This window comes from Ictidomys tridecemlineatus, chromosome X (assembly GCF_052094955.1).
Source record: "Ictidomys tridecemlineatus isolate mIctTri1 chromosome X, mIctTri1.hap1, whole genome shotgun sequence".
Lineage (NCBI taxonomy): Eukaryota > Metazoa > Chordata > Mammalia > Rodentia > Sciuridae > Ictidomys > Ictidomys tridecemlineatus.
Window position 1 is genome coordinate 75,292,688 of NC_135493.1, and position 15,538 is coordinate 75,308,225.

The window sequence follows — 15,538 nt, forward strand, 5'->3', positions numbered from 1 at the left end:
AGAAGGACCAAAGAAGTAGGGGCTGAGGTGGGGCTAAGTGTCTCAGGAGCTAAGTAGCAACTGTGGGGCTATGAAGGTACCAATGGGGCAGTGACTTCTCTCCCTATGTCTGTGTCCTCATGTCCAGGATGAAGGTGAGAATAGTGCCTGCCCCTCAGGATGAAGTAAGATGATAGATGTGAAGCACCTGGCACAGAAGTAACAGGGGCCTAATGAGCATTCCCCACCCACTTCCTCAGGGGAAAAAATATCTAGGAAACTTGGACAAATCCAAGAATGGGCTTGAGTTTCTTCTGACCCCACAGTCTGCAAGGAGCGGGGAAATCTTGCTGGAAAGCCACTGCTCTGGGGTTTTGTGTTTCTAAAGCTTCACCAGCTAGCTCACTGGCGACTCATAGCACCACCTAGTGCCACAAAGTGGAAGGGCACTCTTCCCTACTCACTTAGCCTGGCTTCCCTTAGTTCACTCAAAGTCGCCGCTGTGTGCATGTGTAGAACTAATGCAATTTTTCAAGATGCCCCATGTTTCTACTTCCCTCCCAACAATTTCTGCCATCCACAAAAGTGCAGGCCTATAGGCAGCCCTCTTGAGCCTCTTTTGCTCATCTAAGAATTTCAAGGCTTCAGGCAGGGGTTCCAGGGTGCCTAGAAAGTACCTGATGCCTCCTAGGTACCCATCTCTGCTTGCTCAAAAACACAGAGACACGATCTTTACACACCCTTTATATTTTTATTGAGGAGAGAAGCTTTAGCGTACAGAGCAATTTCTTATCTTCACAACACAATAGTGCAACAATAACACAACAATAACACATTTATTTCAAGGGGGTTTCCTCCCGAGCCTCTGGGAATTCTTGGGCTGCCTTCATACCCCTGCATGCATTTCCCACCCACCCCCCACCCCTCTTTCAACCCAAGGAAACACCCAAAGCTCATAGTTCCTCTTACAGCTCTTGTGGCTGTCACATCACAACAAATATTGAAGATCTGGGAAAGCGGGGAGAGGGTCAAAGGGAAGCCCAAGCCCCCTCTGCCCCTAGAGGCCCGGAAACCAGCTCACTGCTCATCCACTCTCTCCCTGGCTGAGGCTACAAGGGTTCAGGGTGAGCACCATGGGAACAGGCAGGGCCTGTGCTGAGGGATCCCTGGAAGTGGGGGTGCAAGGCACCTGTCCTTTGCACTTCTCCACAAGTTCACAGGCAGCAGGGCCAGCGTGTTGACATCAGCAAACAGGATCCACAGCCTCGATGAATAGCTGTTCCCCTTCTGGAACTCTCTCCCAAGGAAATAAGCTGAAAAACAGATAAAACTATCTTTACAAGGTTGTTTACTTCTCCCCTGGTGGGAATGGGGAAAACCAGACAACTGACACGTCTAACAAATTAGAAGGATTCTTAAATAAAGTATTCAATATCCATAATGGCAGAGGTGGCAGCCATTTTAAATCCTGCTGATGGAAAGCTAGCAGGATGATCTCAACTTTGAAAAGACACAGGAAGAACACACTAGAATGAAAGGCAGCAAACTGTTTACAGTACTTACATCTGCATGTTTGGAGTATTTTTCCCTTAGGGTTTTCTCTATTTTCCAATTTTCCTATAATGACTATGTATTATTCTTTCCTTAGGGAACCTTTTTTAAAGGTAGCAACAGGTTATAGGAACCTGACCCCACTGATTCCCAAGTTGAGAAACAAAAGTTATAAACAAAAGGGCATCTTACCTCCCACTGATGAATAGAGATCTCACCCGAAACCAGTCTGAGGACTGGATCTCTGTGACTCCTCTTCCTCCAGCTCCTTCCTCTGGCCTCTAGGCCCCAAATCCCAAGGCTGGGCTGAGGTTATCTGTCAGACTCCGGTGAGGAACAGAGACTTCATTCACTGTTTTCTTCCCTCTGGCCACAGACACTTTGGCTGCACTTGCCCAGCTGCCAGGCACTGTGCAGAGAGTTCAGTGTCCAGGGGCAGTTCAGGCAAGGAGTGGATTTGGCTGGCATTTCATGGCCAGAGCTGACATAGTAAATGTGTATTTTTCACTGAAGAAGCAGTGTTTTCTGGACTCAAGGCAAACAGCAGGTCTCTCTATAAGGGCACCTGTCTGGGTTTGTACTGAGGAGTCCCAGGAGTGCCTAAGAGGCATCACCCCCATCAGCCTTACTGTCCAATCAAAGTACAGCAACAGCCCAGAGACTGACCCCCATGTGAGAGCCAAGCAGGTGTCCAAGATGCAAGGCTGCAGTGGGTACAATCTCTAGAGGCAACCTTCCGACTCTCCTCCTTAAGAGTTGGAGGGAGTTAAGGAGCAGGCCGTGGGCGCTTGCTCACTCTCTCTCTGGTTATCTTGGAAGGGAAGGTTAGTGAGGGCGCCTCTAGGACAGAAAGTCGCTGGCAGAGACCTTTGGCTGGGGGCTGGAGTCCAAAGCTTGGCTGGGAAAGAAGACCCTCTTCCCTAAGGAAATTTACTCTGTAGGATTTGAAGCAGTCATGTGGTTTCTCCCTCTTCCTCCTCCTATTCTACCACCCCAAATGCCCCTTTAGGCACCATCAAGGAAAGGGGTGGGGCCTGCCATGTCGAGCTGTATTCTGGGGATGTCCAGGAGGACAGTGTAGTAAGAGGAGAAGGCCCCAGATTTGGCCAAGCCGTTCCAAGGGCTCTAATATAGGAGTCTGAAGAAAGATGAACTCAAGTGCTGGAAGTGGAGGCAGCTTGCCACAGTCAGTTAAGGACAAACAAATCTCAAATTGTCAATTTTACATGTGGCTTTGCACACTCTCACTGGGCTACATGTAGGGTCCTCTTCCAGGCCCTTCTGCTGGAGGTGTAGCACAAAACAAGCATAGCCTTCTAGGCACATTTCCCGGTGTCATCCTGCTCGCTGTCCATTATATTTAGTAAGTGGCCTCAGTGGCTTTAGGAGTTCAATGTAGCTTGTCCTTTCAATCATTGGGGCAGATCAATGAGGCATTGGGTGAAGTTCTGGTGAGCCAGTTGGAGGATAAAACTGTAGAACACAGGGTGAATAAACGCAGGAGAGGCTGGGCACAACTAGAGGGGAATACAAAAGGGTGACCAGTTCATTCACGAGAACAGGCCCAGAAACCTGCTCTCTAGCTTGTGGCAGGACTGAGCAGAGTATATGCCAAGAGGACAGCTTTTGCTATCCTATCCTTTCCCAGGTGGCCTTGGCTGAGCACATGTCACTCTCTCTGATCATGGTTGCGAGATAGTCTAGAACTCTGCAGGTCTTCTTCAGGTTGGGCAGGTCTGGAACTCCCTTAAGGACTGGTCAGTACATGGGGCAAGTGTGGCAGCAATAGCAGGGGCAGGGGACGCAGTAGAAGGGTGTGTTCCAGGTGGCCAGTTTGCCCCATCACTCACACGCGAATTCGGCCACGAGCAGCTCGGTGGCCCCCCTGTCTCGGAGTAAGGCGGAATAGCACCGGGGGACGTCTTCGAATTTGGCGTTGCCCCAAGCGACCGGCACGGCGAATCAGTGGTGGGGAGCTGTAGAATGGTGAATTGGTACCTGGAAGGCCCTCCAGAAGTGGGACTCGATTCTGGTTCCTCCGTCTGCTGGGCTGTATTATGGGAGGTGATGCACCCAGGAAATTCTCAGCATGGTAGCCAATGGTTGTGCTAATCGTCTGGGTTGAAGTGTCAACAAGAACAGGCTCCTCCATCTCCATCAGTTCTTCTATCACATGGATCCCATTGTGGTGGTGGTGGATGTGGTGGTGATGGTGGTGCTCATGGCCCATCTCACCAAACATCTCCTCAAACAATGGCACCCTCTCTTGCTCCTGTTCTGGCTCCTGCTCTGGTTCCTGGCTCCCCACCTCAATTTCATCTTCTTCCTCATCCTTATTCTCATCGTCATCCTCATTCTTCTTCATCTCCTCCTCCTCTTTCTGTTTCATCTCCTCTTCCTCCTCCTCTTCCTTCTCCTCCTCATCTTCCTCACCCTCCTCATTTTCATCCTCATCCTCCTCATCATCATCATCATCTTCATCATCATCATCGTCGTCGTCATTGTCCTCGTCCTCTTCCTCATTCTCTTTCTCCTTTTTCATTTCTTCCTCTTCCTTCCTCATCTTCTCCTCCTTCCTCATCTTCTCCTCCTCCCTCATCTTCTCCTCCTCCCTCATCTTCTCCTCCTCCCTCATCTTCTTCTCCTTCTCCTCCTCTATCACCTCTTGCCCAAAAGCCCTTATGTCTTGGTCCTTCAGGGAAGAGCTGTGTCTGCATATCCCATCTTCATCATCCTCATGGTAGCGCTGTTCATCAATAATATCTTCCTCATCAGGGGTGGGAGCAAAAGGAGGGACGACATTGCGCACCCCAGGGAGCTTGATTGGCTTGGGGATGCGCACTTTTCTTTCTATCTCCACACACTCAAGAATCAGCTCATCCAGGTCGGCCATTTCAGTTGACCATAAGAGCTCCTTTCGGAAATATTCCGACAGGCCTTTGAGGAACTGATTTTGGAGGCGGCAGTCATCCCAAGACAAGAATTGGGCCAGGAACTGAAAAGCATCTGCATAGCTGCCCAGGGTACAGTTTCCCTGCTTGAGCTTTCGGATGGCCTTTTTAGCCACTCGTGGGGGTATGGGGCCACGGAATTCCTTACGGATTTCATCCAGGAAGCGCGGGAAGTTGGCATGCAGGGAGCTTCCTTCCTGGGTGACAGAGATGGCCCAGTCCCTCGCTTCACCAGTGAAAAAGGAGATCAGAAAGGCCACCCGCTCAGCACCCCCAGGGAAATGATCCTCATGGTCAGCTATGAAGGTCTCTAGCTGCATCAGGAATTCAGCCAGGTAGACTGGATCGCCAGAAAAGAGCCGTATGTTAGGTCTCTCCAATGGTGGCAGAAGGGGCTGGGGCTGGGGCTGGGGCTGGGGCTGCGCCTGCGGCTGGGGATGGGTCTGTGGCTGCGACTGGGGCTGCGGCTGCGGCTGCGGCTGCGGCTGCTGCTGCTGCTGCTGCTGCTGCTGCTGCTGCTGCTGCTGCGGGGGCGGCTCCTTTGACGCTGGGGGTGAGGGCTGCTCCGGCGGGGGTGGGCTAGGCGGCAGAGGAGGATCACTGACCCCGTGGGGGTTGCTGTAGTCCTGGATCACGTTAATCAAAAGATCATCCGAGACAAACTCGGGATCTGTGCGTTGGGGAGGCCACAAGAAGGGCCCCTCTCCCTCGGGAATGGCGTCGATCTCATTGAGCGGGAACTCAAAGTTCTCCTCGGCAATAAGGGGTACTATGGGCACTGGCCAGCGGACGTAGCTGGAGACATTGCCCCGCAAGGAATTAACCTCGGCCAGGGCTCTTCCCAGCTGAAGGCCCAAATTGGCATTCTCCCCGCGAAGGGCATTTAATTCTTCTCGCAGGGCCACATTCGCCATGCGGAGGCTATTGAGATTTCCTGCCGCCTCGGACATCTTGACTAGCTCAGGGGCTCGGTCTCCGGCAGTGGGGGCGGGGAGCTAGGGGCCCGGGGAGGAGGCCGAAATGTAGCGGCGGCGAGCAAGAGGAAACCGAAGTGCGGTAGTAGGGCACAGGGCAGGCCGAGCCACACCCACCGCGGCGAGCACTGAGGGCAGGCGCTCGGGGCGGAGGGCCCGGCGGCTTGGCCCTGGACGCGTTACCTCAAGGCCGGGGTAGAAGAGAACAAGCGGGAGCGGCGGTGCAGGACCAGGAAACACAGGCAGAGGACACAGGAGACGCGGCGGCGGCGGCGACTATTGCCGGGAGGGCGGAGGAGGGTGGTGCGGGAGGGAGCAGACTGCGGCAGGATCTGTCGAGGAAAAATATTGCGGACAGCGATTCCCTGCCTTTTAAGCGCAGCCTCACGCTCCCTCCCCCCCCCCCGGCAGGGGCGGGTCTTCAGGAAACGCGGGCGCCCACTGGCCGAGGAGCGCCGCTCCCCACCCCCTCCTCAGCTGCGCCTCTCACTGACTCTCTCCTTCCCTAGCTGCAGCTAACTCGAGTCGGGAAAATGCGACAGCGACTGCCCACTCGAGGTCGTCATGGCGACAGCCAGTGAACGTGTTCCTCTCCTCTGGCAGGCCCCCGAGTGTAGAAGAGCTGCTTCGCGAGGCGCAGCTCAATCTCCAGAGCCTGTTGCAAGGTACTGAGAGGGAGGGGGGCTGCGGCCGGAGCCCAGAGGCGAGCTGCGAGCTGCGCAGCAGGAGGAGAAAGGAAAAGAAGAAAGAGGACAGGGACCAGCGAGAGAAAAATGAACAGTTTCAAACCTATCAAAAAACAAAGCACATGTTCTCTATCTTCACCTTACAGACTGATTATTCTTAAACATTCTATTTCCATGTCTGTCTCCTGCTCCTCTGTTTTCAGTTCAGTAGTCCATAGGTGCTGGGATGGACAGAGGCTAAGGCAAAGCAGTGGGGCAAACCCTTCATAAAGAGATCTTGGTGGGAGACTCCCACAATGCAGGCCCACATTCCCTCCAACCATCTTCTTGACTCATTGCCCATGCCTCTGGAATCCTGGCATCAGGAAACAAAGGGGGCATCTGTGGGGTCTCCCATTCTGGGCTTCACTCACTCTGCTCTTACAGTAACTTTGTGCCCACATGCCTCCTGCTTAGCAACTACCTCACTAGCACCTCACTAGCCCACTATACAGCACTCAGACTTCCCCTGTTTTGTACTCTTAACCAGACTGAGTTTCCTCTCCATGTGAATCACATCTCTGGGCTGCGGATGTAGCACATTGGCAAAGGCTTGCCTAGCATTTGCCAGGTCCTGGGTTCTATTCACAGCATCTCAAAAAAAAATCACATCTCTTACTACTCATGGGTTTCCAGAAGCCCCTGATGCAGGGCTGGATCCCCCAAGACATGCCTGGTGGATGCTAAATGCATAGAGGTCTTGTGTCAGCTCCTGTTTATCTATACCAACAACAGTTAATGCCAATGAAGAATAAAAAACAGCCAGTGGGCCTCCCAACTGGACTGTAGCCATAACCTCCACCTCCCTACTAAGGCAGTGGTGACCTTAGAGAAGCGAGGTGCTGAGGGACACCATGAGCCTTGTGTTCAGATAACAAGAAGCTGCCATGCAGAAAAAAAGAGTTGGTGTTCTCTGTATTGCTGCCATGGGCAGAATTAGGACCAGTGGTTAGAAATTCAGAGGGAGGCAGATTCCACCTCCAGATAAGGAAGAACTTTTCTGATATGCTTGACTGCCCCAACTGTCCATGGAAGGAATGAGCTGCCCTTGGGAGGGAGTGAGTTCCCCTTCCCTGCAGGTGTGTGCTCTGATGCTGAAAGAGCACATCGGGGGCTGGGGTTCTGACTCAATGGTAAAGCGCTTGTCTCACATGTGTGAGGCACTGTGTTCAATTCTCAGCATTGCTTATAAATAAATGAATAAAATAAAGGTTCATAAAAAGCCATTTAAAAAAAGAGCATGTAGAAGGGCTGCTGAGGAGGAAGTCTGAGCACAAAACTGAGTGTTGGATTAAAGAACCCTAAGAGCAAGCCCAAGTTTCCATGATTCTAAGTCTTTGTCCAAAGTATAGAGAGCCATGAATGTTTGTTCTTTTACTGTCTCTTCCTTCATTTATTCATCTGCGTCATCTCTTCAGTCAAATCCATTCAAATCTCATTCATCCTTATTCCCTGGTGATGCCCCTGAACTTGGCCCTCTTCTATGCTGCTACCTTCTCCTTTCCTCTTCTTCCCCTTAGCCTTCCTAGATATGACCCCACCCGCAGTGGAACCAGATCTATACAAGCTCAAGTAAGAATTCTTGTCATCCAGGAAAGAGCTCCAGACAGGACTTTCCAGTTTAGATCTCTCCTTGCTTCACGTAGATCTTTCCTTGCTAGAGTTGCGGAAAATCTGAAGAGCTATAGGGCTTCAAACAAAGGACCTTTTAGCAAAAGGTATCTGCATCCTGAGCCACTACTCTGATTTGAGGACTTAAGGTAGAGGCCATCAGATGAAGACTTGGTGCCTGAAGTGACACAGCTCAGATTTATTGACTTTCTTTTCTCCTCTGCCCTCATGGAAGCAGGCATCTTTCTATTTCCAAATCCAGTGGCTCCAACACCAGGAATAGTCCAAAGAAAGAACATGAGTCAGGCCTGGCAGCTAGTGCAGGAGCCCTGGCTTGTGGTCCTCCCCGAGCCCAGTGCTTGGCCTTGGCCCCCTAGAGTGTGTCTCCACTGTGCTATTTTTCAGAAGAATATGAGGAACAGTACTCGGAAGCCAGACTTCTGGGGCAGACCTTCCGCTCTTCTGATGAGGCCCCTGAGCCCACCCCCAGCTCAAGGCCCCAGTCTGCCAAACGTCTGGAATTTGTGTTGATGGTGAGTTGCCTCTTACCCCACCTGGGAGAGCCAGCCTGCTTCCACTGACAGGGGACCTCCAGCTGCTTACATTGCCCACTGGAAGCTACTGCTCACCTCTGCTCACCAGCAGAGTTCTCTGAGGCCCCACTGGATGGGCCCTGCACAGCAGGCAACCTGCAGGCAACCTGTCCACGCTTTTCTGCCTCCCAGATGAAGTCTCCAACCACTCTGCCTAAACAGTCATCCTGTGGGCTCTGGTTCATCACCAGTCTGTAGCACACCCTTTCCATCACCTTCTCTCCCAACAGCCTACAAAACGGCAGCTGAGCGAGGATGAGACTACCACCCAGGGTGTGAGGGCCCCTGAGGCCTCCCTGAGCCTGTCTACAGCCGACAAGCCAACTGCCTGGAATGGCCCCTTCCCTCTGCCCATCCTAGAGGAAAAGCGGTGGCCTCAGCCCTGCTCCACGCAGTCTGATCTTGTGCCCATCAACATCTCTGGTAGAGTTGCTTAGCACCACCTGTTTGCTTCCCTCCATGCCACTACAGCCCATCCTCTCCAAATGCACTGGGTTCTGGGGAGGGAGGGCCACTGTCTTGCTACTGGCTCACCCTGCACTGTCACAGTCACGGCTCTCACTAGGGAATGGAGGCATGCAGAAGGGGGACTCTGGCTGCTCTCCTTCACTCCCTATCCTCACTGCCACTCTAGCTGATGCCATTTGATAGCAAACAAAATTTTCTTAACAGAAAGCTCTAAAACTTTGTGAACTTGGATGTTCTTCAGAGCGTATATGGAAACTTAAAGTTTGGGAGTTCTGTTTGGTTTGGAGAAAGACAATGTCATGTGCACAAAGCTAGGTCTGGAGTATAAACTGAAGGCAGAGTGGGAGGGTAGGAGTCAGAGGACTGATGGTAAGAGGGGAGGGTCACCCAGGCACAGACCAAAAGCCCTTTCCCACACACTAGGTCTTCCGGCAAGGTGGGCCTCCTCAACTTATTTGGCAAATTTTTCAAGAGAAGGAAATAGTAAGCCTGGCACAGTGATGCACACTTGCAATCCTTGCTACTTGGCAGGCTGAGGCAGTAAGGATCACGAGTTCTAGGCCAGTCTCAGCAAGTTAGCAAAACTCTGTCTCAAAACTAAAAAAAAAAGCAAAAGGGCCAGAGGTTGTAGCTTAATGGTAGAGTGCCCCTGAGTTCAATTCCCAGTACCACTAAAGAAAGAAAAAAAGAAAAGGATGTAGTAATAGAGACTAAGGCAAAAAAGACCAAAAGGGACCCTGGGACAACCTTGAGAGTGGGGAGGTAATCTTTATAGCCCAGCTGGCTGTGACTCTGGGGGTCTGTGGCATCCTCTGCAACATTGGCTCTAAGGGGAAGAGAAAGAGAACCAGTCATGACAGAAGAGACAGGGCCAGGGACCTGATGAAATCAAGACCTTAGTGACCCAAAGGAATCACAGGGAAACTTCAAGCCAGCACAAGCCCTGCTATGCTGGAACAAGTTGATGAAGACAATGAGGACAGCTCTGACCACATGTGAGGATGTTCCCTGGATAAGGGAACATCCTTTGCAATTAGAGTCATCTTGGGGAATGAAAGCCAGGAAGTAGAGTCCATCACCTAGGGAAATATGCCAGAGGAATAAGGGCTGATGAGGAGAGACTCACAAAGTGATATTGGGCACTCTGTTTCTAAATGACTATCTTACTGACCCTGACTTTTGCCCATAGAGCCACTTGCTGCTGTGTATCTGTATGTTTGTGTGTGTATGTGCATGCACACATGCATACTCACACATTCAACTGTGTGGCTGAGAGGGGACGATCTACTAAGCCAGTTACTGAAAGAGAGACAGGGAGAGGGGAACTGCGTACCTGCTTCCACAGCATTGCCTCACCCCCACTTTGCCCCAGCAATTTCGCAGAAGCCAAAGACTGACCCAGAACTTTAAGAGAGCTAGGGCTCAGCTGGGTATGGCGGTACACATTTTTAATCCCAGCTACTCAGGAGGCTGAGGCAGGAGAATCACAAGATCAAAGCCAACCTTGACAATTTAGTGAGACTCTGTCTTAAAATATAATAAGAAAGTATAGGGGTGTAGCTCCTAGAGTGCTTACCTAGTGCAAGACTCCAAGTTCATTCCTAGCACTGCAAAAAAGATCATTGCAAAAAAAAACAAAAAAAGAAAAGAAAAAAGAGCCAGTGGGGGTGTGGGGGATAACATCACCATGCAGCAGCCAATTTTGGTAAAATGTGACCAGGAGACTGTGGAACAGAATATCAGGCTGTTTCCTAGATGGTGGAGGGGGAGCAGTGGACAGCTTCTTGGAGACACTGGCCTCACCTGGCCCCCATAAAGACTTTCTCACAAGATATCACAGTCAAGCAACATCTAATCTCAGACAGTCACTCTGCACTAATGGTTTTCACTCCTGACTGTACATCTGAATAACTGCAGGAGGGGTTCTAGAAAATACTTCTTTCTACTTAGGCCTTACTCTCACAGAGTGAAGTAAGTGTTCTAGAGTGGATTCCAGGCCTTGGAAGAGTCAAAGGCTGCCCAGTTTATTTCAGAATGAAGTCAGGGTTGAAAACCATTGCCCTAATCCACCTAAGATTTAAAGGTGACCTGGATGCAGCCTGAGAAACAGCATGTGTCCCTTGCACCAAATAGGGAAGGATAAGGAAGAAGTGCCACCACCTGGATGCTATTCATGCTCATTGCTACTGCCGTCATCCCTTCTCTCTACCTCAGGCCAGTTTCACTGTACTTTAAAGAGAAACCAGGATGCACCCAAGTGTCTTTATTTTGGCTACAGGACAGCAGTTTGATAAACACGCAAGTTTGCGACACTCGTTGTTTAACACAGAAACAGCCGTGAACCCCAAGTCCACCCTGAGGCGGAGGCGGACCATTATTGGATTCTCTAACTTTTCCCAGCGAGACCAAGGTGACCCTACCACAGCAATCCCCCAGAACCTTCCCCTCTTCCACTTCCACCGGTCCTGCCACCCAAGTGGCATTGTGGTTTTGGGGAACAGTAATAATTCAAAGGGGTGGGACTTTAGACATCCTGAGAAAACCAATGTGGTAATTAAGGATAGCCAGGAGAGTCTTGTCAAGGGCATCAACTGAATAAGGAGAGCATGTTCCCAGAACTCATTTGCTCATTACGTTATTGTTTTCCATTATAAATGTAATGTATCTGGGTGTGGTTGTGCACACCTGTAATTCCAGATGCTCAGGAGGTTGAGGCAGGAGAATCATTAAGTTCAAAGCCAGCCTCAGCAAACGTGAGGTGCTAAGCAACTCAGTGAGACCCTGTCTCTAAATAAAATACACAATAGGGCTGGGGATGTGGCTCAGTTGTTGAGTGCCCCTGAGTTCAATCCCAAGTACTCCCCCACATAAATAAATAAATAAATAAATGTATGTAATGTGACCACATATGCCAAATTTAAACAAATAGATAAACAGGGTGGGGTGGGGGATCACCACCAAAACCACCTCTTCACTGAACCATTATTACCAAATGCTTTCCAAGAGCACAGACCCAGACTGGAATGTCAGTGGTAGAACACTCGCCTAACATGTGCAAGGCCCTCAGTTCCCAGAGCCACAAAAAATAAAATAAAATAAAATAAAACACACACACCAGAAAGATGGATGTGATCACTTACTAACCATGAGGCCTTGTCCAAGTTACATAACCACTCTGAGCCTCACCTTCTTCATCTGTAAATTGGGGATAATGATACTGACCCAGTTGAGTCATTATGAGGATTAGACTTTTTTGTGTAATCTGCCTAACATGTGCCTGGTATATAGTCAACTTTCAATAAATGGTGGCTATTTGTACAAATTCTAGCAGAAGTAATAATAATGATGATACAATAGTCATAATTGTGTATATGAGAAAAACCTCTGAAGATTTGCAACACCTGAGCAGTTTCCTCACATCTATAGGTTATTCTGAGTCTTTTGCATTGCAAAGGTAAAAAACAACAAGTGCCAAAAATGCAGTTAGGTTCTGGGCATTCCACCTCTGGCATATTCCACACTTGCTGCTAGAGCTGCAAGTTACACAGTGCTGTCCTTAGTCAGTTTGGAAGCCTTTGCTCTCATGTCAGGATTGACAGACACTGGGGGCTGTGATGGTTTCATGAGCCTGGGGAGAAAGTATGGGAAAAATTCAAGGTGTTCCCATGGGATTCTTCCCCTCTAAAGGGAATCATCAAACCTGGAAAATCTTTGGCAGCCATCTGGACAATTCAGGGGTACCCTGACTCACTTGTGGCCGTGGGCAGGAACTCAAATTCCCCAGCATCCTCATCTATGAAAAGGAAGAACCAAGGAATTGTGAGCAAGCTGTTGGTAAATGCTTCTTGGCAAAAAGTTGGTGCTCCTGTCTCAAAACAGCTGATGAGGGATCCCTTGCTGTACCCCTAATGTTCTGTGCTTTCTTCCTGCAGGTCACAGCAACAGCCCGGCAGGCAGTGTGGCTCGACCTATCACCTCAGACACCAGGCCTGGCCACTCAGCTCCACAAAATGTTCATGGAAGAGTTGCTGTTGGGCAGGAAGCTCGGTTCCCAAATCTCTCCTCTCCAGGACTGAGAAATCCATCTAGTGAGCCCGAAGACCCTCACCAGGCACGTGGTGGCCCAGACCCTCCTGGCATGGAGAGCATGGGAATGGTATATAGTGTCCCCAGTTCTTGCAATGGACCAACAGAATCAACGTTCTCTGCTTCCTGGAAGGGAGATGCTTTTACCTACATAACTCCAAGTGCCACCAGCCAGAGCAGTCAAGTCAATGAAAATGGAAAAAATCCTTCCTCGGGGAATTCTTGGGTCTCTCTGAATACACTTCCACCTCTGGTTCCTAAAGAAGCAGCTTCCCTTTTTGTCACCCGCGATAACCCAGCAGGGTGCAGTGGGTTAACTGGCTACTCTGAGCACCCTACTCAACGAAGGCAAGTGCCAGAAAGACCCCCTAAGATTGGCCTTCTGACTGGTGGTACCTCAAGGCTTGAGACAGGCCCAGGTGGGACCAGCAGATTTCGGGAGCGGTCATTATCTGTGCCCACAGACTCAGGAACCACAGATGTAGACTACGAAGAAGAACAGAAGGCCAGTGAGGCCTGTGCTCTGCCTTATGCCAGTACAAGCTCTGAGGGCAGTAACAGTGCTGACAACATTGCATCCCTTAATGCTGAGCAGGAGGCCCGTCACAGAAGGCAGAGATCCAAGAGTATCTCGCTCAAGAAGGCCAAAAAGAAGCCTTCTCCACCAACACGCAGTGTCTCACTGGTCAAAGATGAGCCAGTCCTCTTGCCAGAAGGTGGATCAGCATTGCCCAAGGACCAGAGGCCCAGGAGCCTATGCCTGTCTTTGGAACACCAAGGACATAACCCATCCCATCCAGATGCTCAGGGTCACCCAGCTGTGCCAACCCTCAAAGATTCAGAAGGTACACAATTCTCCCACCACTGGTATCTTACTGACTGGAAGTCTGGTGACACCTACCAATCTTTGTCTAGCTCCAGCACTGCCACTGGCACCACAGTCATTGAGTGTACCCAAGTTCAAGGCAGCTCAGAATCTCTTGCCTCTCCTTCCACCTCCAGAGCCACGACACCTTCCCAACTCTCCATCGAGGTGGAGGCCAGAGAAGTATCCTCCCCAGGAAGGCCCACTGGACTGATGTCACCTTCCAGTGGATACTCCAGCCAGTCAGAGACACCAACACCCACTGTCTCCATGTCCTTGACCCTGGGCCACTTACCCAGTTCAAGCAGCAGTGTCCGGGTACGTCCAGTGGTACCTGAAAGAAAGTCATCACTACCCCCAACATCACCAATGGAGAAAATTTCCAAGTCACGGCTTTCATTTGACCTACCATTGACCTCTTCAGCCAACCTAGATCTGTCTGGGATGAGTATCTCCATCCGCAGTAAAACCAAGGTGAGCCGCCATCACTCAGATACCAATTTTGGGGCCAAGCTGGCACAGAAAACTAGTCCCAACCAGCCAGTCATGCCCATGGTTACTCAGTCTGACTTGCGTTCTGTTCGCCTGAGGTCAGTCAGCAAGTCTGAGCCAGAAGATGACACTGAGAGCCCAGACTATGCTGAGGAACCCACAGCAGAAGTCTTCACCTTGCCAGAAAGAAAGGTGAAACCTCCTGTAGCTGAGAAGCCTCCAGTGGCCCGAAGGCCTCCGAGCTTGACCCATAAACCACCATCTGTCCCAGAGGAATACCCACTAACTTCACCTGTGACCCCCAAGAATGCCATTCAACCTGTGAGGCCGCTCCCCCAAGACAGCTACACGGTGATGCGGAAACCAAAGCCCTCTAGCTTCCCTGATGCCCGGAGCCCAGGGGAGTCAACAGGACCCTCATCTCTTGTTTTCACGCCTTTTGCCAGTTCCTCTGGTGCTTTCTTCTCAGGAACACAGCAACCTCTCCAGGGATATATGGGGGACGAAGGCCTCAAGGTGAGAGCCCTGCCTGAAAGAATTAGCCTCCAGAGCCAGGAAGAAGCCGAGAGAAAGACGGGCAAGATTCCACCTCCTGTACCAAAAAAGCCCAGTGTGCTGTACCTGCCTCTCACCTCTCCAGTAGCTCAGTTGGAGGCCTATGTGGCAGAACCAAGACTGCCTCTCAGTCCCATCATCACCCTGCAGGAAGATACCAAGTGTCCCCCCATCAGGGATGACCTGCCTGGTAAAAGGACAACTTCAGCTCCAAAGTTTGACAGTGAAAAGGAGGCAAGCTCTCTGGGTTAGTAAATTGCCCATGGGCTTTTTCTTTTAATCACAGGAGGGATGTGGGTGAGGATGGAGTACCCAAGGAAGAAGCAGATGCCCTAGAATGCTTATCCTCATCCCAGGATAACCAAATCAGTAGGAACACCTCTTGAGGATTTGGGTTATTCTGAATAGGAATTGTAGGCAAGTAGGCCTTACTGTCCTTGGGGTCAGGACTGATCTAGGGAAGATCTCCAAAGTCAAGTCTGGGTGAGTCTACCCTTGATTCAGGTGTTGAGATAATGAAATCAAACTAGCCCCTAGGACACTAGGACATCAGGATCTACTCACTAGGCATGCATCCCCTGCCTAGCATTCTATCTCAATGAACAGTACTTTCCATTAACCAATAAATGTAATTTCATGCAGGGGACTCAGTACACTCACAGATCAAGTTCAAGTGCCATGGCTGGCA

The 15,538-nt window shown here is 50.5% G+C and overlaps 2 protein-coding genes across 10 annotated transcripts in view; one reads left to right on the plus strand and one right to left on the minus strand.

The window, feature by feature from the left end:
- The window catches only part of Nhsl2 (NHS like 2), a 289,493-nt gene that overhangs the window by 261,122 nt on the left and 12,833 nt on the right, over window positions 1-15,538 (plus strand). For 3 of the 8 annotated variants that reach the window (XM_078034696.1, XM_040281926.2, XM_078034699.1), the window contains 5 exons: window positions 5,965-6,120; window positions 8,197-8,324; window positions 8,615-8,807; window positions 11,131-11,262; window positions 12,785-15,097. In XM_078034696.1, coding sequence (XP_077890822.1) covers window positions 5,965-6,120; window positions 8,197-8,324; window positions 8,615-8,807; window positions 11,131-11,262; window positions 12,785-15,097 — 2,922 coding nt within the window. The remainder of the gene's footprint in view (window positions 1-5,964; window positions 6,121-8,196; window positions 8,325-8,614; window positions 8,808-11,130; window positions 11,263-12,784; window positions 15,098-15,538) is intronic. The other 5 variants (XM_040281928.2, XM_040281930.2, XM_078034697.1 and 2 more) reach the window with 4 other exon arrangements.
- Window positions 711-5,859, minus strand: Rtl5 (retrotransposon Gag like 5). 2 transcript variants are annotated; one of them, XM_078034702.1, is made up of 2 exons: window positions 1,749-5,859; window positions 711-1,292 (listed from the first exon to the last, which is right to left on the minus strand). In XM_078034702.1, exon 1 carries the CDS (start codon window positions 5,429-5,431, stop codon window positions 3,377-3,379), a length of 2,055 nt encoding a protein of 684 aa, XP_077890828.1. In that variant the 5' UTR covers window positions 5,432-5,859; the 3' UTR covers window positions 711-1,292; window positions 1,749-3,376. The 2 variants fall into 2 exon arrangements, with proteins under 2 accessions (XP_077890828.1, XP_077890829.1); XM_078034703.1 differs by having other exon boundaries at window positions 1,723-5,859.

Bases quoted from the DNA above. Each gene is read 5' to 3' on its own strand.
- Rtl5 (XM_078034702.1), bottom strand. From the start codon at position 5,431: ATGTCCGAGGCGGCAGGAAATCTCAATAGCCTCCGCATGGCGAATGTG.